Raw genomic sequence first — 27,001 nt, 5'->3', positions numbered from 1 at the left:
GTTCTAGATATCCTCCAATCAGTTGTAAGGGTCATTGCTTCCTCTTCTAAATGCAACACACTCCAAGACACCCTTATACAGGAGTACTATGGAATAATTTTAGTTTAATTTGGTTGTTCTAAGTCACAGCATAAGTATATATACGAACAGCAGCGAAAAGTTTCTGGAAAAAATGAGACACATCATAGTGGGCCGACTGTGAAGTTCCCAGTACGTCAGAGCAATAGTTTTCCCATAAGCCCGTCGTAGTGCCAAACATTTGTCACTGCGCGTGCGTGAAGTGGTGGAGTCATGAAGAGAGGTCTAGATTGTTGCTGTCAGGGGGACTTACCTGGTCTAATCGGCACTTCCAATGCTGTAGAAACTTCAAAAAGAGCTCATTTGATTGGAAATTGAGAGGGATAGTGCCCTTTTTAATAGTCAAAACTGACTGTAGGGCAACCAGCCCCCCCACGCTAATGATTTCCCCAATACAAGTTTTTTTAAAAAAAGTAAAGAGCCAAAAATTGGCAGAAATATAGTTAAGTTATCTTCCAAGCGTAAAACTACCACAAATCACTATCAATAAATAAATGAAACTCAAAACGAACAGAAATTACAATAAATAGCCGAGTCAAACTCAAAACGATCAAAAACTAACATGTGTAGGGCGGATAGCCCCCTATGCCTTCTCAAGACCAGAACATAATTTTCGCTTTACTGAAAAGAAAATACGAATTAAATGTTTTTTGTTTTTTTTAATCCCACCTCCTCTCCACTCGGTGACCTTCAAATTTTCTTTAAACATACCTCATAATTTATCTAATGTCACCTACTCTTTTCTTAATAAAAAAAACTTCTTCAAAAAATTCAATGTATTAATATTATATAAAAATTGAGCATTCCAAAATATACCAGGGTATAAAATTAAAGGTATACTACATTTCAAGTTTCTTATGCCTTTTAGGTTCATCCGATATCTCAGGCTGCCCTTCCCCCTTAGGGCACTCCTTCCATCATGACCATAAATTACACTTTTCATATCCATTTTCATCAACCTCTATGTGCCCCGATAGATACGTAACTGTTTCTCCCGGCCCCCCCCATAAGAATATAAAAAAAAGAAAAAAAGTAAGAAAGAAATGAAATACTCCACCATTACAAAAAAACACCAATATATATAATCTTTCATTATCTTCCTACTTCATTTCCTTTACCCTTATTGCTCATCTTTCATTTCCCCTTTGGCTGCTCAATTCTGATTAAAACACTATCATCATCCTACTTTCAGTTCTTCTCAATTCTCTTTTAAACTTTATCTTTATCCTACTTTTAATACTTCGCTCTTTATCATTTTTTATTCCTTTTTTAAATAACAACATTTCAATTTCTAATTATAAATTCTAGCAAAACTTTTTAATCTTTTTTATAGTCTTCTAAAAAAAAACAAAAAAAATCCTTACTTTTACCTTTACCTTGACTTTTCTCCATTCTGTTTGCCTTTCCTTAGATTTACTAGCATATCGCACTGAACTATTGCCTTTATCATTACCTCTGTTCGGTTCGTATCTTTCATTTTCGGTTTCCAAACATAGTAGCTGAAATATGTGAAAATGTATGCCAAATCTTCTTGTTTTTTCGTTTGATTGTTTTCCGTGCATAATTTTGATTCTACAACCTTTTCTGCGGTGACCAGTTCCTCATTTTCTTGTATTTCACTACCTAACAGTTGATTCAATTCTTCTAGTTCTGTTTTTACACTTGTGCACTGAAGAATTAAATATGCAAGTGTTTCAATTTGATATCCACACCTTCCGCACATTTCAGTCGACTTGGTGGGGTCTATCCTATGTTTTCTCTCTTCAGTTAGCAGTATTTTGTGAACTTGGAAAAATGCATACTCTTTAACCTTCGGCGGTAAGAAACTAGAGTGTATCAGGTCGAACATTTTCTTCAGATTTTCATCGTCAAGATCACTCGTCTCTAGAATTTTCGCTGGAGGTAGGTTTTCCTGCGAAATGAACCATTGTTTCATATCCGTTTTGTTGATTTTTTTGCTATCAGGGTCTATGATGTTTTTTTCCAGTAATTCTTTGACAGTTCCGAATTTTTTTTTTTACCAAATTTGGGCAGTCATTCCTTTCATTTCTCACCCATGCGTTATACCAATTTTTCATAGGGGTTGTTTCTTCAAAATGGATTTCTTCGATAATTGTTTTCATGGGAAGTTCTATTATCTTGGCTTCGTGTTAATTATTTGTAGGCGTCCTTGGCTTTTCATTAGAAACATATCTGTAAGTTTAAGCTTTGGAGGGGGTTTTCTGTATTAGATGAACTGATATATCATTGATTTTATTTTCTTCTGGATGCCTTTTATGGGGTTTGATACTGAAGTGAAATACCATATCACTGGACAACAGTAAACATTAACGTACTGAGCTTTCTGAAATATGGTGAAGGCTCTTCCATAGCCGTAAGCAATTACCGACTGAAACTTTTGCAATATTTAGCCCAGTTTACTTTTTCGTCTCTTTCCATGTTTTTCTCCATGGGATACCTAAAACCTTTATTTCATCTTTCTTTTCTATCCCGCCAATAAACTGAGGTTCTTCTTCGCTTAAACACATGACTTCGCATTTTTCTTTGTTTAATTCCGGTTTGAACAAATCGTAGTATCTAGTTATACAATACAGAGCTCGTAAATAATCCATATATGTTTCCGTGAAAGTCGTGGGGTCGCCGACAAATCCTTCTATATTGTTGGGTTTCTTCTATCTTGATTCCTTGCATCTCTTGCTCCAAATATCGCAACAAAGGGTCAATATATATTTCGAACAATAAAGAGCTTAATGGGCATCCCTGTCTCACTCCTGTCTCTGCTTCAAAGCTATCGCGTTCCTTATTACCTATCACAATTGTCTGTTCTATTTTCTCTAAGGTCGTTTTTATCCATTCGATAAACTCTTTACAGAAACCGTATGCCACCAGTTTAATAAGTAGAATTGTTCTTCTTATTTTGTGACATTATTTTTGAATGTCAAAGCTTGTGATTCTGTACATCTCTTTTCCTTCTTTTTTTCCATCACGTATGCCACTAGTATAATAAGTAGGATTGTTCTTCTTATTTTGTGAAATGCTTTTCGAATGTCAAAGCTTGTGATTCTGTACATCCCTTTTCCTTCTTTTTTTCCGTCACGTATAAAACGTTACGTATGGCTCTTAGAACATCAGCTTTTTTCCGTCCATCTAATCCTCCTTTTTGTCGCTTACTTCGCAACTTAGCAAGTACCTTTTTTAGTAGGTTTGCAAGAACTTTGGTGAGGTCCCGATAGTCGCAGTTTGTTAAATTTACAGGTCTCCAGTTCTTCAAGATTTCCTGACTTTGGTAGGAGCTTCATTGTTCCAATACATCTAATTTTTTCTTCGGGGCTATTTAGTATCTCGTTGAACATTTCAGACAGAATCGGGGCTATTTCATTTGCATGATGCTTATAAAATTCGTAAGGTATGCCGTCTCTGCCCGGTGATTTGTTATTTTTCGTTTCCGATAATGCTTTTTTAGTTTCTTCCGCAGTGATTTTAGCATTTCATTCTGTTCATCAGTTACTTTTGTTATATCGATTTCCTCCTTTTTCTTCTTCAATTTAACAGCAGGCGGGCTTTTCAGTGATACTATTTAGCCCTTTTTCTTTTGCTTCACTCTGTGGGCTACAGAGCTACTGGCTTGATTGCCTAATGATTATTAGATATTTTTAGTAGATCTTTCAACTCTAGGAGTTTAATTGTGAGTTGATAGATGTCAATTTCTATGCTCTGTGTGCAGGTATAGTTGGCTAGGCTCTTGGCTGATAGTGAGATTTTGTGGTGTTTCAAACATTTTAACCGTTTGTAAAGCAAGGTATGTTGTGCAGACGTCAGCATAGTAAATTCAAATAGGCAATGGTCAATTGCTTCATTATTCATATTACAATGCCTGCAAAGAGGGGATCTTATTAAAATTAATATCTGATAGCCTCCATCGGTAAATATCTCTCATCGGGATTGGTCTCCCACTTTTCAATATTTATAGCATTTTTTGCTATTTCATCAACCTGATGATTACCACTTATGCCAGACTGGCTAGGAATATACTGAAAATAAATGTTTATGCCACTTGAAGCAAGATTATCTATAATACTGAGACAATGATAAGTGTCAATGTTCAACTTACACTGAGGAGCTGAGGCCAGCAACTCAAGGCTGGATAAAGAGTCCGAATATACAATAATATTATTTGAATTTGCAATCAAAGGTTGGTTTTCCTTAATGTGTTCTAATGCCATGATTATGGCATTTAACTCAGCAGACATTATAGATAAATTATTATATAATCTTTCGCCCATTGCAATTTTCAGGTGAGGAAGGAAAGCACCACTTGCTACCTTCTCAGTCATTTTTGACCCATCAACAAATATTTGGAAGTGGTTTTATAGGTAATTGTATTAAGTTCAGCAAATTTTTTCTGGACAAAAGCGATGGGGGTTAAATCTTTAGTCCACTTTGAGAAATCAGTATTTATTATGGGACTTGACCAATTCTATGGAGAGGATTGTGGTAAAGTGGTTGCAACAGACTTTGCTGGTACAGGGAACTTCTTCTGAATGTTGGCATACTCATCTGCAATGCCTCTATACATGGCTGGATTTTTTAACCAATTATGTAGGGTGTGTGAGCTATTTGATTCAATTTTTGTAAGATTTTTTGTTAAGAGAAAGCTACGTCTCTCCCTTATTGTTGTTAATCCACTCTCCATAAGCAGAAACTTGGTGCTTGGGGGTATCCTAAGACCAAATATGAGGCGTATTATATAATTTTGTGTTGTTTCAATTTTTTGCATCTGGGTCTTTGCACATGCACCATATACGATGAGCCCATGGTCAATATGGGGTCTTATATGTGATCTATAAAACTAGAGTAAGGTTTTCTCCTTACATCCCCAGGGTGTGGAAAGAAGTCTTTTTTGTATAATTGTTTTTCTATAGCATTTTTTTATTGAGTTTGAAATGTGGAGGTGGAAATTAAGTTTTCGGTCAAGCATGAGACCTAGGTAATTAATATGATTATCTTCTGGAATAGTTGTTTTATTTAGAGTTAGTTTTGCATTAACATGGTTTCGCTTCCGGTGAAATTGGATTATTTTTGACTTTTTAGGTGCAATGGGTAAATCTGAATGTTGAGATAATTTTTCAAATTGGAAGTGACTTTTGCAGATTTGACGGTGCTATCTCAAAGGTGTTGCCAGATGACCATAGCACCAGATCGTCAGCAAATTGTAGATTCGTGTTGGGTAGGTTCATGTCCCAGAGATAAAGGGAAAACAGGAGGTAACTGAGGACTACTCCCTGAGGTAGGCCTTTGGTTGTTGTTTTTTGGGGTGAAGAGACTGAACCAACACAAACAATGAAACTTTGCACTTCTATGAAGGATTTTATAAAAGATACTAGCTTGGGGGGTAGTCCAAGGTTTGTAAGTTTGTTTAAAAGGATTTGGTGGTTCACATTGTCATATGCCCCTTCAAAATCTAGGAAAGCTTCAACTTTCCTAGATTTTGATTTTTTCCTGTACCTTCTTTTGCGCGTCTTTGGTTTTTTCTTTTTCGTTCTTGAACACATTATGGTAATAATCTCTTGCTTCGTTTAATACATCTTTTTCGTTTTCAAGGACTTCCCCTTTCTGATTTCTTATTCTTCTCATTTGTTGTTGGCTTATTTTTTTCTTCTCGCGGCATATGAGAGTTGTTGTTAACTGTTCGTTTTGAATATGTTCATCTATTTTATTTCTTATTTTGATTGCTTCTGCCCGCTTATGCTCAACCTCTCTTATCTCTGATAGAGCCTCAAAATATTTCTTGTTTCAGTTTTTCCCTGCATTTATTTCTTTTTTTAGCTGGCAAACTACTTTATATAGAAATCTGACGTGTTTCTCTTCAAACCTTGCTGTATCACGAGAGATTTGTTCGGCCACTTTTGTAATCGCTGGTTAAGCTACACTCTCCCAATGCTTTGTATAGCTACTTTTCTCGACAGTTTTCAGTACCTCTAATATCTTTTCTGTTGCGTTTGTGAAATATTTATTTTTCATCACTTCAGTATTCATCTTCCATGACAAATTTCTGAAAGAAGATTTTTTTCTTCTCGTCGTTTTTCAATGTGGCAAACACAGCTTGATGGTCGGAAAACGGTACAATTTTGTTCTCAATTTTGTCTATTTGTTGAAGGATCTCACCTGACGTGGATATGAGGTCGACTCTAGCTCCTCCTACGTTCGCCATCCAGCTTATCCTTGTGAAACTCCTTGTATTCATTTTTTCTTTCCAAACGTCTAGAAAGCCTGCATCACGCACGAATCCATTTGAGTGACGAGCAAATATTGTCACTTTGTGCTATAGCATCTTGATTGTCTGTCATGCAGCTAAAATATCCAAGGAAAACTGTGTTTTCAATATCTTTACGTATATATGGGGCTATTTTTTCTTCGAAGAATACTTCTCGTACTTTTTTGTTTTGCGACCCAGATGTAGCATTTATGTCGACAAATTTGCACCCACCTATCTCACACCTGATTACTATCCCGTCTGTATCGGTTCGAACATCTTTTAGATGGAGCTTTTCTTTATATATTATTGCTACGCTTCCTCCACCGGCATTGCAATTTGTAAAATACTTATATTCAGGCTCTAAACCTTTTTATTTGCTTGTGTCGTTCTCTTGTATAAATGCTAAGTCTATTCTTTCATTTAGTAGATACCCTTTTAGCATTACTTGTCTACTTTTTTGCTTGATTTCATTTACGTTCAAAGTTGCAAATTTTTTGGAAGCTCTTGCTGATTTATCACCATGTCTTCTACATTTTCTTTAGCCCTTGGTTTCTAATCCTTATACTGCCGAGAACGACGTCTCAGTGTAATCGATTAGTTCCAAAGCTTGGCTTGCCGAAGGGCTGTTGCTGCTCCGTACGGTTTCTTCCACACTATCGATCATATTTTCGATGCTTTCAAGTCGGCTCGAAAGTTCAGCTTGCCCTGTCTGTGATTGTGTTCTTTGCTATCTTTTGGTTCTTTTCATACCCATAGTGAGTACTTCCGGCAGTGAGCTACTCCTGCTGCGAGCCTCTTGGAACTCTTCATCTTTGCTATCAGTATCTTGTCCTTTTTTCTCCCGTTTCTTTTTTCTTTCTAGCTCGTCCTTGTATTCACGGGTCGTTTTCCGCTTTTCCGATCTTGCAAGTTCCTGTTTCATTTTCTCCACTTCGCGATCTATTTTTTCTTCCTGATTCTTACGCGCATTTGTCTTTTCCTGTCCAGTTTTTTTCTTTGGGTCTCAGGTTGGTTTGGTTTGAAGGTTGTTTTTCCGGCCGAACGTTGCTTTGGCTACCAACGGCATTAACGCCACTTGGTTCGGATGTTATGTTTCTTTGCGACTTCTGTGAGGAAAAAGGACACTGAACTGCTAAATGTCCTGTTTCATCACATATAATGCATGTTTTGATTTGGCCATCATACCATATCCGCATTCTAATTCTATTTACGAAAATGAAAGAAGGGATGTTCTTATCTACTCTCATGCTTGCTATTGGTCTTGTTTTGGCTGTTTCGAGACATCCGTCACCAGAGTAATGCTCACGTTTGCATGAGAAAACCCTACCATACCTTTCCAACTTGGACATCTAACAACTCCATTTCTAGCGGCATTCTTTCTATTTTCACAAAAGTGGGTTTTGTTTCGCAACTTTCGACGTATACAACTCTTTCATCAAATGATAACATTCCGTCTTCAGTTTTAGCGAGGAACTTTTGGAGCTTGTTGCTAGTGGTGAACTTCACATACATAGTTTTTCTATATCGCAGCCCTGATCCGTCTATACCTGTCAGGTTCTCTTTTTCGACTCCATAATGTTTTAGCCATCTGTGTACTTCTACCTCTAAAGGTACATCTCGATCCGGGAAAGCCACAAAGCTCAGAAACGCAGTGTTTGTTCGTACATACCTTGCTGGTACCCCTCCTGGTTGTTGCGTCATTCTTTTCTCTTTTTTTAATCATTCCAGGTAATACCATTGCCTTTTTTTCCCTTCTTTTTTTCCCTTTCTTTTTTTTTCTTTTACCAAATATTCTAATTCACCAACAAAAATAAATAAAAATACTAAAAAAACAAAAATTAAAAAAGGAATTTTTTCCTTCTTTTTCTTTCTTTCTCTTTTCCTTCCCTCTTTTTCTTCCTTCTTCCCTCTGTTTCTCTTTTTTTTCATCCCCCTTCCTTTTTTTTCCTTCCCCTCCTTATTTTTCCCTTTAATTTACAACTCTATCAACACCAACCCCAATCTGGGGAAACACGCCAATTTTAACCTTCTTTCGCCCGCGAAAACCAAACTCAGAAACGAAAATCGCAACGCTGTGCGGCCTATAGTCACCCAATCAGCGCTTGTACATCTAAGAGACGCACAGGATTCCTAAATTATGGCACTTCTTACCGAAAAAAAAAATGTTCACTTACAAAGAAAATCACAATTATAAAGCTCATTCGCGTAAGCAGCATATTGTCTAGGGGGGGGGGGCCAGTCGATAGTGGGATGGAGGGGGAGATGAAGTTATGTCGGCATGGGCGTACGTAGCTTCTTGCCTATATTTTGTTGGATTTGTTTAGTAAACTTCATTGTTTAATTTTTTTTTTAATGTCAATTTCATTTATATATTGTTTTAAAAATTGAAGATGCTTTACCAAGTCACAATGAAGAAGTCTTTGGCCTTCCGAACCTTCCTTTGATTCCTAAACATGAAGATATTGCTTTGGGTAGTTTTCCTGAGTTTTCAGGACCTTGTAAACTTCAACCCGACACCCAGGAATCAGGCGCCACATCTTTTGACAGTCAAGGTATATCTCAAATATATATATTTTTTTGTTTTTTTTTTTCAATTTTTTTTTAGAATCAACTATATTGGATTATCTGCTATTTCAAAAAAATCGGGAGGGACAAGTGGATGAAACTATGAATTAACCTTCTCATAGTTTGTAATATGACCAGGAACACGTTCCTAGTGTCTGCCTGAATGTACCATTCCTTTAGTACCTTCAAAAGAATTTCTAGCTAAAAATAAAGTTTTTTTTTATGGTTTTTACCAGAATTGGTATTTGTCAATTAGGTTTGTATGTGTGTTTGAGCATGATTTATATAAGTTTTATTAGGTTTAAAACCTGGTGCTACTTCCTTGTCTAGATTCTGATTGGAGTCCAATATGGGGACACTCTTGCTGTAACTATAAAATTATTTTCTCGCCCATGCAAAAACCGGCTCAGATTCACTATGTCATCCGCATAACCAATCAAAGACAAATCACTACCATGCAGAATATATGTCATAAGTGACTTTTGTTGTGGCTTTACAATACTGGTATTAAATGCTGTCGGTAACGAAATAGCACCTTGTCTTACCCCCTTCTTTACCGGGAGAGGGTGATTTCCACGTGGAGAAACGGCAAAATCATATGAGGCTAGTACACTCAATAGCTAGTTGATGAAGCCTAAGCTCCGCTTTTAGATTTTCTTACATGTCAGCGAGTGGGGCTAGAATGTAGGGATAGACACCGGCCAAACCCATATCTCGTGGAGAAGCGAATCAAATGCGCGCCTTACATCATGGCCAAATAAAGCTGGATCCGTCAATTTCTTTTTAATAATGCTCAACCCATGGTAAAAATGGTATACGAGACGGTGTTTGACCTGGCACTTCTTTTACAACACTGGACCACATTTGATTTGGACGTGACTGAACTTCTTCCAAACAAGACGAAATAATCGAACTCTAATGCAGAGAAAGCTGCTTTGCTAACTGGTGTTTAGTATAACTATACAGTTTTTGCAGCCACGCATCGCGCGGCTTATCCGCTTCAATCCAAACTGAAAGCCTGAATTCAGCAGAAAAACAAGCATTACGCAAATTATAGTTAGTTACCAACTGGGCTCTTCAATTCCAACTTTTACTCGCCTAATAGGCACTGCCGATCTTTCTGCAAGATAGAGCATTACACCTGATAGCATTATACCTGATCTTTCTGCAAGATAGAGCATGAGTAAGTTCATTACAGTAAATGTTCAGCCTAGCTTGAGAATCACGCATACGGTATTCTTTCTTGAACTCCGCATCAATAAATCAAATGGTATGCAAATTTTTGCGATAACATCATTCCACGCATTCTGGAAAAGATCTCGAGACACCCTGTCCCAATCATTAGTATAAAATACAGATACCAAAATACCTTATACCTCAACTAAATCCCCTGAAACATCGGAAAAAATAGGCCTGGAAAGTGATTGTCTGTCCTATTGTTTCAAGATATAAACCATTAAATCTAATGTTTATGGGTGTTATGAAGATTTCTGCCTCAAAATTAGTTTAAACAATACGAATCATGTTTTACAAAGAAGCAAATGCAATCAAATCCCTTTGATCATTTTTAATTAATGTCGTGCTCAAAGACAATACGGGCCGAAAGAATATGAAACAATGCCTGTTTCTCAATGAAGAAATACTTGGTTTTTATTGACCAAAGTAATTTATAGAAATTGAATGAACAGATTGTTCATAATTTGCCCGAAAGTTTACTTCAATAATGAATAGACCATAGATTTGTGGCAAATTCTCTGTACAGTTACTATTTTAAATAACTGTTCCGTTGAATCTGAATGATAATTGTAATTTCCAAAATAGTCTTGAATGGAAAATATTTGTCACTTGACTGTTTCTTTGAAAACCCATCTCTTAAGTTTTCTTAAGTAAAAAAATGAAAGGAAAAACAAATTTCTCCATGGGAGAGATTTAAACACTTCCGCAGGCAGTATGTCATAGTTGACCGGAACTGATACTCTAAGGAAATCTTCAAGATTCCTCCTGGTCCTCTTATACAGCTTAAACACTCTGGAACGCTCAAAGTTACCGATTTCTATTTCCTTTTATGCATTTGGAACAAGGGATTCTGCATCAGTATGAGTAATTTTTGGTGAAACCTTTTTCAGCAGGGCAATAAATAGTTTCTCTTTGAGTATGGCAGCAACCTTAGGCTTACTAGCTTTCATTTTCTCAACAATCTTCTCAGAAGATAATTTAAATTTGACTTTTAGTTTCCATTCCTGTTTCAACTTTCTTAGCTCACTGATTTCTGCTGAGTCGGGACAAACGCTGCCCATAAACTGCGTACGAGCATTGGGGGTTCTCGAGAGATTTTGAAATTTTGAGAACAACACCAAAAGATGGCTGGGGATTGACAACTACTGGATTGGCAAGGTCTGGGACTCTACTCGCTGCTGGGCAACATAGGCTCCGCGCTTTAGTTGTAGACACAATGTTTTTAAATATAAAGCGTTTAGCATTTATGCTGAAATTAAGGAGTTTTGTTTTTATAATGCTTATAGCAATACGCTTGAATATTATCAAGCCTCTTGTTTGGCCATTAGTTATTTTTTCTTAATTTGTCAGATTCTTTTTTTTATTTTTTTTTATTTTTTTTGTGAGCATCACTACTTTAAGATATATTATTGAGAACGTCTTATGATAAAGTTTAAGTTTTTCATCCGTTTTACTGTATTTTATTGTATAAGTTGCAGATTCTTCATCAAGTAATACCAATGCACTTATGGAAGCTTGAAAATCTTGTACTGACTTTCATAGGAAAAAGTTCAGAAACGATTTTCAGTGCAATATATGCGATAAAAGATTTCCTTTTCATTCGCTTTTGGAATCACATCGAAGAGTTCATACGGGAGAAAAACCGTTTATGTGTGGTGTATGTCAGAAGAACTTTACTCACATGAGCAGTTTGAAAGAATATCAAAGACTGCATACAGGTGATAAACCTTTTAAATGTGATTTGTGCAAAAAGTGTTTTACTCAATCAAGCAGTTTGAATTATCACCAAAGAGTGCATACGCGTGAGAAACCGTTTAACTGTGATTCGCGGTTTCGAAAGGATTATTATTAGTAATTGCAAGCATCCAAAAATTTATCGAAATTTTACATCTTTAATGCTACAAAAACAGATGAAGAGAATAAGAACGCTAGAGAAAAAGGTTGAAACGAACAAAAAGGATATAGAAATAGTTATGAATAAAAATAGAGGAAAACAGATATGTGTTGAAATTTCAAAAAGTTGGAGCACTTTGCAATCGATCTTTGTGTTTAGCTTTCTTAACAATTTCGTTATCATTATTCAAGAGTAGCAATGCAAACTTACAATGGTAAATATTAAGTCAATTTTGACTATTTTTTCCCTGAATTATAACATTCATATCAAATAAACACAGAAAGGTGTGTTTTATTTTACAATAAATCACCATATCTGTGGGAATATTTTGACAGTATTGAACAAAACTCTGTAAGATGAAGTAGATTGTAGAAATCTAGCCTAAAAAAAAAGTAACAAAAATTAGACAATTCTCAAGCATGTAAGATTAATATCACCTGCTTAAGTAAATATTTATAAGAATGTATTAGACTAAATAATTAAAAAAGGCACCTTATTTGATGCAGTTGGTTCACCTTAGTTACTCTTAGTTGGTGCAGCAGCTAATGAATTCAAGGCTATGCCTCTGTAAAAACATTTGAAATGCATTTAACTTTGTAAATAAATCAAAGTATCCAAATTCAAACAGTTCTGAAACTGGATTCAAAAATTGAATCCAAATATGTGATATTACTTTTTCCTAGAGAAAAAATAAGCAAAATTAAACCTCTGTATTATATATGAGTATGTGTTTTTAAGGTCCATAACTGAGACACCAGTTTAATTGGGGCTATTTAAGATATACACTCAAAGGCACCGAACTAGATTTACCCTTCTAGATATTTCACTTGTTTTTAAGCTTGCTACTGAAATTTTGCTACTGGATCACCATGTATCCTGGATATGAGTGTTTTAGCTTCTTCTTAAAACAAATTCAGCTTGATGGACTTACCATGGCAAAGGCTAGCAACAACACTGCCAAATTAACCCTGAAGGTTGCCTGCAAATTCTCTTTCCTTGTACTCTAGTAAATAATTTATGTAAATAATAATTGATTCGCTTATCTTGGGGAATACTTTTGCTTTTTTTTTAACTAATCGAAAACTTGAACGCTGACAAAAAAAATTGTCAATTGCAATTTATTCTTTTTACATTGTTTATCTTTCTGTTTTTTTCGTGAATATCCTGGTATATCCTTCAAATCAATAAACAGAATTTCCTAGTTTAGTTGTTTGACATCAAAAGAGGCTCACAAGACGAAATATTTACATAGATTTACTCGGAAATTTTTTTTGATACAGATTTTTTCTTGGCAGTGTTTAGAGAAAAACATCCGTAGAAACGTGGTTTTACCAACGATTTTCATTCCGGCGGGTATCTGCTAATGGGTTCTGTTATACGATTGGTCATTATATTTTCTCGGGAAAAAAAAGTTGTCCAGTAAAAAACTAAGAACAAAGGCCAAACTCTTCTGTTTGAGCAATAGAAATGTTTTTGATACCAAAATGTTTAGGGAAATTTGCTTAATAACATTACCAAAATGGGACATGCAGAAATGCGCCTTTTTCTTAGGGTTAACAAGGGGGGGGGGCATTACAAATTTAAAGTTCTGCAACATTTCCTGGATTGAAAGATCATTTCCTATAATTTAAGTCCTAGGATATCGAAAATCACATAAAATTGAAATGTTTATAACTTATTACTCTATTTACGCATTTTTGTTCAATCATGCAACTAAGTGATGAAATTTTTCAATTCTGATGTCACTTTTGGTCTCCCCGGACTTGAATTAATTGGAAACGACCTTTCAAGCCACCAGATGCTGCACTAATTAAGATACTGATTTTTCATCTTCCTCTGATCTTGTTTGTGTGGAAAGGGGGTACTAAGCGATGGAATTTTCTAATTCTGACGTCATTTTTGGTCTCCACAGACTAGAATTAATAGCAATTCGGCCTTTCAATTAAATATATTTTTTCAATTATGCACTATATTATTATTTGATCGCAAATGGTATTTTTATCCCTTCTAAGCTCGCCTAGGGTAAAAATGGGGAACTATGTGATGGAATTTTTTAGTTCTGATGTCATTTTTGGTCTCCGCAGACTATACGACCTTTCAACCACCAAATATTGCAGAAATACATTCTGACATTTCATCCCCTTCTGACCTTGCTTAGGTGGAAATGGGGTACTAATAGCTGGAATTTTCCAAATCTGATGTCATTTTCAGTCTTTCCACACACGGAATAATAGGAAACGACCTTTCAATCCTTAAGACTGAAAGTCCCCATTGACTGGAATACAAACATTGGTTTGTCCAAAAGATAAGCGGCAGCGAATGGGGTTACAAGACATGCGATGATTAGAATCAAAAATGAAAATGGAGAATAAAAAAAGGTATATATTCTATTTCTCGAAAACGGCTCTATATTTTTTTTGAAAAATTGGTATCTTGGGAAATTCTTGCATAAAAAAACGATCTAGATAGGTCAGAAGTCTGAGAAAATTCGTTAAGAGCCTTAATTTTGGCAAAAAAAAATTATGGAAATGACGTCACATTTATGAATACATTCGAATAGCATACATACATCATATTTGCTTCAATAGTGGTTGTATCGTTTTAAGTGTCTATGATGCAAGCAAAATAACACAAGAAACAAATGATTGACAAGATATAAGTAAGCTGCAAAAATGTTTATGGTGTTTCATCAAAAATTATAATTTTTTCCTTTAAACTAGAAAAATACCTGAAAATTTTAAAAGAAATTTTATTTTCCATTAGGTTAAGTCCACTTATAGTGAGTTACTACAGAATAAAAACCAGTAGGCATACAACTTTTTGTTGCTTTCGACGCAACAAAATGAACTTAATGAAATCAGATTTGCCGGAATTCTATCTATGACGAATAAAACATTACAAAGGAACATGGCTCAGTATAAAATACCAAGTTTAATTAGTCTATTTGCAAAAGGTGTTTGAAGCAGATTCACAATGCCTAGAGGACAAATGAACAACCTATACCTAACAATAGACTACAACAATTCAAACACGTTAAAAAAGAAAAAAAGAAATCTTATGATGCCATCAACTCAGTAAGTGTTACATATAAGTCATTGGGATCCTTCAACACTGTTTGTATTCACTGTGAAGCCCTCCATTTTCCCAAAGAAAGGGTGGCAAACAAAGGTAATTTATTTGGAGATTGCTGCTTGCATGGTCGAATAGCATTGTCACCCCTACAAATTCCAAATGAATTGGTTTGCCTTTTTTTAAGACGTCGCCTGCTCTCTGAAGAGTTTCAAAAACGTATTCAAAACTTGAACTTTTGTTTTGTTCTAGCTTCATTCAACGTAAGTGATCATCGAACCGTAAATAGTCGTTGATGTATAGATAGTGTGAGATGTTGTACGAATCTAAACTGTTATTGGCTTGAAAATCAGGAAAAGTGGCAGCTTCTACGATATTTTGCATAAACGGCATCTTTTTTTCCGCTTTTTTTCCTCCTCAGCTAGCTAGGAACTGGAAATACACAGAGACCTGTATAATGGCTCATTTTAAAGGAAATTGCTATATCTAGTGCCTTTTGTAAAAAATGAAATAGTTTTTAAAGTAGTCCGGGTTGCAGCGGTAGCTAGCAACCGCTCAAGAGACCATCACGCCCCATAGTAGAAACTAAAGTAACCCATAACTCCTGAAAAAGATTCAGATCAAAATAAAAAGTATACTATTAGAGCCGCCTTGTCCAAATCCTCTATACAGCAAACTTACTGTCCCTTGGCTTGAATATCAAGGAAAATATATTGGCTTGAAAATCAAGAAAATTGGCTGTAACCACGATATTCTCCACATACGGCATCTTTTTTCTTTCCGTTTGATTTTCCTCCTCAACTAGATGGGCACTGTACAATCATAGAGAGCTGTATAACGAATCATTTAAAGGAAATTGCTCTTCTGTAATTAGCAGAAAGGGTGTGTGAAAGCACAGGATGGCTGGCCTCCAGCCCCCCATTACACTTCCTGGCTGAAGGGCCATGAAACGGATATTAGCACCTCCGGTTTGGACCTTAAGGGTCTACCGCCGTCATGCTTACTTACTTACATACTTCTGTAATTAAAGATAAAATATTTTTAAAAATAGAATCGATTGGGACAAAAACCTGCATTTTCATTTACAAGCTTGATGAATGACCTTATAATCGTATATAGGTTGTAACTACATATGACGTAATAAGTGAAAGCAATAATTTTACATTTTCATCTCTAGACAAGATAATTTTAATTTATTTTAATTCTAAGATCAAGATCGCTAAAGTCATTATGTGAACTGCAAAAATATTTATGGTGTCTGAGCAATAATTTTAAATTTTGAATTAAAACTAGAAAAATACCTGAAAATTTTAGAGTTAGCTTTATTTTTGTTAGTTTTTATAATAAGGAATCCGGGTTGCAGCGGTAGCTAGCAACCTAGTAAGAGATGATCATACCCAATGTTAAGAAATATAAAAATCCATAACTCCTAAAAAAGGATTCAGATCCAAACAAGAAGTACACTATTAGAACCGCCTTGTCCAAAACTACTATATAGCAAACCTACCGTCCTTTGGCTTGAATAACAAAGAAAATATATTGACTTGAAAATCAAGAAAATTGACTTTAAACCACGTTATTCTCCACAAACGGCATCTTTTTTTCTTTCTTCTTTTCCTCAGATAGCTTGGCACTGGAACATCGTAGAGAGTTGTTCAATGGCTCATTTTAAAGGAATTACAGTAAAGAACAAACTTCCAGCCCGTAGTAACTAGAATAATCCGGGTTGCAGCGGTAGCTAGCAACCTAGTAAGAGACGATCACGTCCAATGTTAAGAAATATAAAAACCCATAACTCCTAGATCCGGCAACTGTGGAACAGTTTACAGATGTAATGGGAAATCTTATACATCACTGTGAATATATGGAGGCATAATTGTCCTTTACCTAGTTTCAGCTTATATTCGATGATCGAGCCTTTATTTAATACTAACTACATCCAGCGACTATGACGTCATTGATCAATATTGTAAATAAAAAATTAGGTTTTTCGTAAAACATAATTAATTAAAAAAAAATTAAGTGCAAAAGGCGCTAGATCTAGAGATTTCCTTTAAAATGAGCTATTGAACAACTATCTACGATGTTCCAGTGCCAAGCTATCTCTGGATGCAAGGAAAAAAATATCCTGTTTAGGCAGAATGTTGTAGTAGCTGCCACTTTTATACCTTGGAAGCTTTTCACTAAACATGCAACATTTCTTTTGGATATTACTATGAAGTTTTGCGAAAGCATCTCTTGCTGACTTTTCAACAAAATCTATTCTTTCAGAGATAATTTTAATCTATAATTTTGAATATTTTTCGTAATCCCGGTAAAACATTCATAAAACTTTTCTCAATTTACAAAGATCAGCCTGTGCATTCTTTGCAGCTTGTGTAAACTGCAAAAATATCCATGGTATCCGAGCAATAATTCGAATATTTCAATTAAAGCTAGAAAAATACCTTAAAATGTTAAAATTAGTTTTATTTTTGGTTAGGTTCTAACTACCCGATGTGGTATTGGCTATGTAGTTTCAGACAAAAAAAAATCCATTATTTTATTTTTCAGTTTAGAATCGCTAAAGTTATTATGTAAACTGCAAAAATATTTATGATATCTGAGCAATAATTTTAATCTTTTCATTCAAACTAACAAAATACCTAAAAATTTAAAAATTAGTTTTACTTTTTGTTAGGTTATGGATACTCGATACGAGTCATAAGAAGTGTTAATTAGATGACAATATTATTTCTTGTTTTGTAATAAGATGCCTTCTAAGCGAGTTATTATACATAATTTAAACAAAACAGTACTAAACAAAAAACAGAGACAACATCTTGAAAAGAAAAAAGCAAAGGTATTCAACCGACCAGGCGTATCGAGAAGTAATCAAACAAAACAGCAAGATTTGTTATCACAATGATGAAGATTATAGACATGCAAAAATTGAGACAGCCAAACAAAAGATCATCCGGGTTGTAGCGGTAGCTAGCAACCTAGTAAGAGACGATCACGTCCAGTGTTAAGAAATATAAAAACCCATAGTTCCTAACAAAGGAGTCAGATCAAAACAAAAATTACACCTTTAGAACCACCTTGTCCGAAAGCCCTGTATAGTAAACTTTCTGTCTCTTGGCTTGAACAGCAAGGGAAATATATTGGCTTGAAAATCAAGAAAAGTGGCAACTACTACAACATTCTGCATAAACGGGATATTTTTTTCTTTGTTTCCAGAGATAGCTTGGCACTGGAACATCGTAGAGAGTTGTTCAATGGCTCATTTTAAAGGAAATCTCTAGATCTAGCGCCTTTTGCACTTAATTTTTTTTTAATTAATTATTTTTTACGAAAAACTTAATTTTTTATATACAATATTGATCAATGTCGTCATAGTCGTTTGATGTAGTTAGTATTACATGAAGGCTCGATCATCGAATTTAAGCTGAAATTAAGTAAAGGACAATTATGCCTCCATATATTCACAGTGATGTATAAGATTTCCTATTACATCTGTAAACTGTTCCACAGTTGCCGGTCCATACCTTGGAAGCTTTTCACTAAATATGCAACATTTCTTTTTGATATTACTATGAAGTTTTGCGAAAGCATCTCTAGCTGACTTTTCAACAAAATCTATTCTTTCAGAGTTACATTAAAAGACGATCACTGAAATAACAAACCATTCCATACATTGGACTTAGTTAGCTACTTGATTGTTTGAGTTTCGTCTCTTACTATTTAAACGAAGAAAAAGCCGTAGGCTTTTTCCTGTTTGTATTTACAGTAAAAAACGAACTCAGGCTTAAAGAAACTGAACCCTGTGGTTCATTTATGTTATCTCCATTATTTTAGCTAGGATGTAAATAAACAAGTTTCTTTTTTAAATTTTAAATTTAAAAGATAGTGCATTTAATTCTACACATTAAAAGTTCGCCCTGACGGGGAATTCAACCCCGCTCTCCCACGTTACAAGTGGGCATGCTTACCATTAGACTATCGAAGACTCATAAAATGAAAGTTACATATAAGATATGATAATAATTATCCGGGTTGCAGCGGTAGCTAATAATTATAATAAAGAATCCGGGTTGCAGCGGTAGCTAGCAACCTAGTAAGAGACGATCACGTCCAATGTTAAGAAATATAAAAACCCCTAACTCCTAAAAATCCGGGTTGCAGCGGTAGCTAGCAACCTAGTAAGAGACGATCACGTCCAATGTTAAGAAATATAAAAACCCATAGTTCCTAAAAAAGGAGTCAGATCAAAACAAAAGTACACCATTAGAACCGCCTTGTCCGGAACCCCTGTATAGGAAACTTTCTGTCCCTTGGCTTGAACAGAAAGGGAAATATATTGGCTTGAAAATCAAAAAAAGTGGCAGCTACTACAACATTCTTCCTAAACGGGATATTTTTTTTTTTTTTCTTTGTTTCCAGAGATAGCTTGGCACTGGAACATCGTAGAGGGTTGTTCAATAGCTCATTTTAAAGGAAATTAATTGGGTTAAAAACCTTTTGTAACTAAAATAAATTATTTCTAAAAGAGAATAAATTTTTCCACCAAAAACTGCATTTTCGATGTCTTTTCACACTGCAGTCTTTCAAACATAATCGTATACCAGCGGTAAGATTTGAACCCACGCCTCCGAAGAGACTGGTGGCTAACACCAGTGCCTTGGACCACTCGGCCAGGTTGCCTCTCATAAATAATATATTACAGTAAAGATTATAATAAAGAACGACCTTTTGCCTATACTAAATTTTATACGCCACTTAATTATAGTATAGGTTAGTAATTCCACAGATAGACTGGCACTGGAACATTGTAGAGAGTTGTTTAATGGCTTATTTTAAAGGAAATTAATGGGGTTAAAATTATAATAAAGACCGAATATTTTACCGATTATCTACTAATAACCATATATGACGTAATAAGGGACATGACGTAATATCTAAAACCCATTGTGTACTAATAACCATATATGACTTTATTAGCGACGTGACGTCAAAATTGAAAAAATTAATTTTGATTTTATTTTCGTTTTTTACAGTAAAGAACGAACTTCAGCCCATAGTAAATAAAATAAGATTATAATTTATTACAATAAAGAACGACAACTAGCCCATGTTAACTGAAACATCAATAGGGATTATATAATTTCCATCAGTATCATGGCTGTAGAGATGGCTGAAACCTAGTAAAGAACAAATCATCCGGGTTGCAGTGGTAGCTAGCAACCTAGTAAGAGATTACAGTAAAGAATCCGGGTTGCAGCGGTAGCTAGCAACCTAGTAAGAGAGGATCACGTCCAATGTTTAGAAATATAAAAACCCATAGTTCCTAAAAAAGGAGTCAGATCAAAACAAAATTACATTAAAAGAAGATCATTAGAATAATAAACCATTGCATACATTCGACTTAGTTAGCTATCCGGGTTGCAGCGGTAGCTAACATTACAGTAAAGAACGATCTCTCTCCCATAGTAACTGATATGTTACATTAAAAGACGATCATTGGAATAAAAAGTTATTGCATGCATTGGACTTAGTTAGCTACTTGATCGTTTGAGGTTCGTCTCTTACTATTTCAAAGAAGAAAAAGCCGTAGGCTTTTTCCTGTTTGTAATATTTTCCTGTTTGTTATCAGGGTTATAGCGGTATCCGGGTTGCAGCGGTAGCTAGCAACCTAGTAAGATTACATTAAAAGACGATCAAAATTAAAAACCGCTACTATATTAAGGCTGAGCTTCTTGGGAATATTAAGAGGGATTTTGAATCCAATAAAAAAGCGTTTTGTGCATCCAGGTTGTCGAAAGAGTATCGGTGAAATATCTATAATTTAAAACGGCTACTATATTAAGACTGAGCTTCCAGGGAATATTGAGAGGGATTTTGAATTCAATGAAAAGGCGTTTTGTGCATCCAGGTTGTCAAAAGACCATCGGTGAAATATCTAAAATCCGGGTTGCAGCGGTAGCTAGCAACCTAGTAAGAGACGATCACGTCCAATGTTAAGAAATATAAAACCCATAGTTCCTAACAGAGGAGTCAGATCAAAACAAAAAGTACACCATTAGAACCGCCTTGTCCGAAACCCCTGTATAGGAAACTTTCTGTCCCTTGGCTTGAACAGCAGAGGAAATATATTGGCATGAAAATCAAGAAAATTGACTTTAACCACGTTATTCTCCCCAAACGGGATATTTTTTTCTTTTTTATTTTTTTTTCTTTTTCTTTTCCACAGATAGCTTGGCACTGGAACATCGTAGACGGTTGTTCAATAGCTCATTTTAAAGGAAATTAATTGGGTTAAAAATCTATAGTAACTAAAATAAATTATTTCTAAAAGAGAATAAATTTTTCCACCAAAAACTGCATTTTTGATGTCTTTTCACACTGCAGTCTTTCAAACATAATCGTATACCAGCGGTAAGATTTGAACCCACTCCTCCGAAGAGACTGGTGGCTAACACCAGTGTCTTGGACCACTCGGCCAGGCTGCCTCTCATAAATAAATATATATGTGAATTTGGGTTGCAGCAGTAGCTAGCAACCTAGTAAGAGACGATCAGTCCCATGCTAAGAAATATAACAAAACTCCTAAAAATAGAGTAAGATCAAAACAACAGTACATCATTAGAACTACCTTGTCTGAAACCCTACTAGATAAATAATGAATGTCGTAGCTTTATATTAGAGCTATGAAGTGAATAGAAAAACACGAAATTATATTGTTGTTTCTGATGACGTCATGAAATAATATCATTGCGCCTTGACGTCAATAAAATCATTACGCCTTGACGTCATAATTACTACTTAAGAACGGCACAGATGTAAATTCTCTCATTCTTGATGAGAATAATGGTTAGATCGAAGCAAAATAAAACAACCGAGATTTGAAATCAGATCACAAGATCCAAAGTCAGGATCCAATCTAAAATTAAAAATGTTTATGGTGTCTTAGAAATAATTTAAAATTTTTAATTAAAGCTAGAAAAATACCTGAAATTTTTAAATTAGTGTGTTTTTTTGCTAGGTTAAATAGAGAGTCGATAGAATTCATCATAAATTGGGTCAGTCAAGTACATATTCTGCATATACGGGATCTTTTTTTTTCTTCCTTTCCTCAGATTGCGGGGCCCTGGAACATCGTTGGTGAATTATAATAAAGAACGAATATTTTACCGATTATCTACTAATAACCATATATGACGTAATAAGTGACATGACGTAATATCTAAAACCTATTGTGTACTAATAACCATATATGACTTATTACAGTAAATATGTTACATTAAAAGACGATCATTGGAATAAAAAGTTATTGCATGCATTGGACTTACTTAGCTACTTGATCGTTGGAGGTTCGTCTCTTACTATTTCAAAGAAGAAAAAGCCGTAGACTTTTTCCTGTTTGTAATATTTTCCTGTTTGTTATCAAGTTTATTGCGGTATTACATAAAAGACCGATATAACTTATCATAAATGGTGTTTCTCAATTATTATTCGAGTAAAGAACATCCAGGGTGCAGCGGTAGCTAGCATTTCCGGGTTGCAGCGGTAGCTAGCAACCTAGTAAGAGACGATCACGTCCAATGTTAAGAAATGTAAAAACCCGTAGTTCTTAAAAAAGGAGTCAGATCAAAACAAAAAGTACACCATTAGAACCGCCTTGTCTGATCCCCCTTGAAAGAAAACTTACCACCCTTTGGCTTGAACAGCAAGGGAAATATATTGGCTTGAAAATCAAGAAAATTGACCGTAACCACGTTATTCTCCACAAACGGGATATTTTTTTCTTTTTTCATTTTTTACAGAGATAGCTTTGCACTGGAACATCGTAGAGAGTTGTTCAATGGCTCATTTTAAAGAAAATTAATTGGGTTAAAAACCTTTTGTAACTAAAAAAAATTATTTTAAAACAGGATAAATTTTTCTACTTAACAGTAAAGAACGATCTTTCTCCCATAGTAAGTGATATGTTACATTAAAAGACGATCATTGGAATAAAAAGTTATTGCATGCATTGGACTTGGTTAGCTACTTGAGCGTTTGATCCGGGTTGCAGCGGTAGCTAGCAACCTAGTAAGAGACGATCATGTCCAATGTTAAGAATTTACATAAAGGAGCGATATAGTTCAGCATAAATGGTGTTTGGCGAAAATATTTTTTTTATATTTACATAAAATATTTTAATCTGAATTGTAGCAGTAGCTAGCAACCTAGTAAGAGACGATGCTGTACAATGTTAAGAAATATAATAACCCATAACTCCTAAAAATAGAGTCAGATCAAAACAAAAAGTCCACAATTAGAATCGCCTTGTACAAAACCCCTATATAGGAAACTTTCTATCATTTGGCTTTGAAAGTAAGGGAAATATATTGGCTTAAAAATCAAGAAAAGTGGCAGCTACTAAAGCATTCTGCCCAAAAGGTATTTTTCTGTCTCTCTTTTTTTCAAACAGTTCATGGTAATGAACTGTATAGTAAGAGCGACCCGTCTCAATAGTAACCGAAACTTCAAAAAACGGAATTTTGATACCAATAGATACATCAAAAGAATTGGATTTTTATGCTGATTTTAAATATATAAGTTTCATCCAGTTTAGTTATACCCATCAAAAAATTACGAGCCTGAGAAAATTTGCCCCATTTTTGAAAAAAGGGGAAAACCCCAAAAAGTCATTGAATCTTAATGAAAATCACACCGTCAGATTCAGCGTATCAGATATCCTTACTGCAGAGTTTTAAAGCTCCTTTCTGCAAAAACGTGGAATTTTGTATTTTTTGTCAGAAGAAAGATCACGGATATCCGGGTTGCAGCGGTAGCTAGCAACCTAGTAAGAGACGATCACGTCCAACGTTAAGAAATATAAAAACCCATAGTTCCTAACAAAGGAGTCAGATCAAAACAAAAAGTACACCATTAGAACCGCCTTGTCCGAAACCCCTGTATAGGAAACTTTCTGTCCCTTGGCTTGAACAGCAGGGGAAATATATTGGCTTGAAATTCAAGAAAAGTGGCAGCTACTACAACATTCTGCCTAAACGGGATATTTTTTTCTTTCTTTTTTTCTTTTTTCTTTTCCACAGATATCTTGGCACTGGAACATCGTAGAGGGTTGTTCAATAGCTCATTTTAAAGGAAATTAATTGGGTTAAAAACCTTTTGTAACTAAAATAAATTATTTCTAAAAGATTACATTAAAAGACGATCACTGAAATAACAAACCATTCCATACATTGGACTTAGTTAGCTACTTGATTGTTTGAGTTTCGTCTCTTACTATTTAAAAGAAGAAAAAGCCCTAGGCTTTTTCCTGTTTGTGTTTATAGTTAAAAAACGAACTCAAGTCCAAAAAAACTGAACACTATGGTTCATTCATATTATCTTTATTATTTTAGCTAGAATGTAAATAAACAAGTTTCTTTTTTAAATTTTAAATTGAAAAGATAGTGCTTTTAATTCAATATATTAAAAGTTCTCCCCGACAGGAAATCGAACACCCTTCTCCCAGGTAACAAGTGGGCATACTTACCATTAGACTATCGAAGACTTATAAAATAAAAGTTACATAAAAGATATGATAATAATTTTTTAATCCGGGTTATTACATAAAGGCTCGATCATCGAATTTTTACATTAAATAACGAATTTTAGTCCATAGTTTGTATTAAAGGACGATCATTAGAAAAGCACACCATTGCATATATTGGACTGAGTTAATTTTTCAGTTTAGTCCTGGTTTCAGCTGTAGCTAGCAACCTAGTAAGAGACGATCACGTCCAATGTTAAGAAATATAAAAACCCCTAACTCCTGAGAAAAGAGTCAGATCAAAACAAATCCGGGTTGCAGCGGTAGCTAGCAACTCCGGGTTGCAGCGGTAGCTAGCAACCTAGTAAGAGACGATCACGTCCAATGTTAAGAAATATAAAAACCCATAGCTCCTAAAAAAGGAGTCAGATCAAAACAAAAAGTACACCATTAGAACCGCCTTGTCCGAAACCCCTGTAAAGGAAACTTTCTGTCCCTTGGCTTGAACAGCAAGGGAAATATATTGGCTTGAAAATCAAGAAAATTGACTTTAACCACGTTAGTCTCCCCAAACGGGATATTTTTTTTTCTTTTTTTTGTATCCAGAGATAGCTTGGCACTGGAACATCGTAGAGGGTTGTTCAATAGCTCATTTTAAAGGAAATTAATTGGGTTAAAAATCTATAGTAACTAAAATAAATTATTTCTAAAAGAGAATAAATTTTTCCAATAAAAACTGTATTTTTGATGCAGTGACGTCATAATTACTATATAAGAAACGTCAAAACTGTAAATGGTCTCATTCATGAATACATAACGTCATACGCCGTGACGTCATAATGAGTATATAATAAGGAAAGTCAAAACTTAAAATTCTCTCATTCTTGATTAGAATAATGGTTAGATCAAAGCAGGCTATACGCAAGTTGAAAAAAGAGTACTACACAAACAACAGAGATAGTAACTTGAAAAGAAAAAAGCAAAGGTATTCAACCGACCAGGTGTATCGAGAAGTAATAATTGAGAGAGCAAAACAAAGGTATTCAACCGACCAGGCGTATCGAGAAGTAATAATTGAGAGAGCAAAAGAAAACAGCATGTTTTGTTATCACAATGATGAAGATTATAGACATGCAAAAATTGAGACAGCCAAACAAAAGATCAAGGAACGGTATGGTAATGATGAGGATTACCGAAACAAACATAAGAAAAAAGTTGCTACCAGAATAATGGGTAGATACTGGGGTGACAAAATCTATAATGAAAAAATTAAATTCTCTGCGAGGTTGTACCGAAGAACGCATAAGGACAAAGGGAAAAATTACATTCAGAAATACAAGAAGATGGCAAAAATTCAGGCTGATCTTCGTAAATTGAGAAACATTTTACGCATGTTTTACCAGGATCACGAAAAGTATTAAAAATTATAGATTAAAATTCTCTTTGAAAGAGCGGATGCTCTTGAAAGGTCGGCTAGAAATGCTTTGGCAAAGCTTCATAGTAATATACAAAAGAAATGTTGTCAGTTTAATGAAAAGATTACAAGGTATGGATTGGCAACTGCGGAACAGTTTATAGATGCAATGGAAAATGTTCGACAACACAGTGAATATACGGAGGCGTACTTCTTTGAAAATTCGTATATTAATTTTGGAAGGAGCAATTGCAGTTTATGTAGCAGCAATAAAAAAATATATACAAGCATACCTATCAACAGCGAAGGAAAAGCAATGTTTTTCAATTATGGCGAAAACGAGCCTGTTAGGGTTATTAGTATATGTGTTTGTAATTACTATATAAGAAGCATCAGAACTGTAAATGTTCTCATTCATAATTAGATAATGGTTAGATCAAAGCAAGCTATACGCAAGTTACAAAAACAGTACTACATAAAAAACAGAGATAGGAACTTGAAAAGAAAAAAGCAAAGGTATTAAACCGACCAGGCGTATCGAGAAGTAATCAAACAAAACAGCAAGATGTGTTATCACATTGATGAATATTATAGACATGCGAAAATTGAGGCAGCCAAACAAAAGATCAAGGAGCTTTATCACAATGATGAAGATTACCGAATCAAATATAAGAAAAAAGAAAAGCAAAGGTATTCAACCGTCCAGGTGTATCGACAAGTAAAAATTGAGACAGCCAAACAAAAGATCAAGGAGCGTTATCAAAATGATGAACATTACAGAGAAGCAAGAATTGAGCAGGCTAGACAAAAGATCAAGGAGCGTTATCACAATGATAAACTTTATAGAGAAGCAACACTTGAGCAGGCTAGACAAAAGAGCAAGGAACGGTATGATAATGATGAAGATTACCGAAACAAACATAAGAAAAAAGTTGCTACCAGAATAATGGGTAGATACTGGGGTTA

The 27,001-nt window shown here is 34.9% G+C and overlaps 2 protein-coding genes across 3 annotated transcripts in view; both read left to right on the top strand.

Moving 5' to 3' along the window:
- LOC148945563 (uncharacterized) overlaps positions 1-27,001 on the top strand; it is a 230,751-nt gene that overhangs the window by 172,100 nt on the left and 31,650 nt on the right. For both annotated transcript variants that reach the window (XM_089098699.1, XM_089098700.1), the window contains one exon: positions 8,725-8,886. In XM_089098699.1, the coding sequence (XP_088954825.1) occupies positions 8,725-8,886 (162 nt within the window). The remainder of the gene's footprint in view (positions 1-8,724; positions 8,887-27,001) is intronic.
- LOC148945564 (longitudinals lacking protein-like) overlaps positions 1-27,001 on the top strand; it is a 42,012-nt gene that overhangs the window by 5,099 nt on the left and 9,912 nt on the right. The window lies entirely within an intron of this gene.

This window comes from Artemia sp. Qi Xiang Cuo, chromosome 13, assembly GCF_049724085.1.
Source record: "Artemia sp. Qi Xiang Cuo chromosome 13, ASM4972408v1, whole genome shotgun sequence".
Lineage (NCBI taxonomy): Eukaryota > Metazoa > Arthropoda > Branchiopoda > Anostraca > Artemiidae > Artemia > Artemia sp. Qi Xiang Cuo.
The sequence above is the reverse complement of the archived record's forward strand: the minus strand, read 5'-3'. Positions and strand labels throughout refer to the sequence as shown.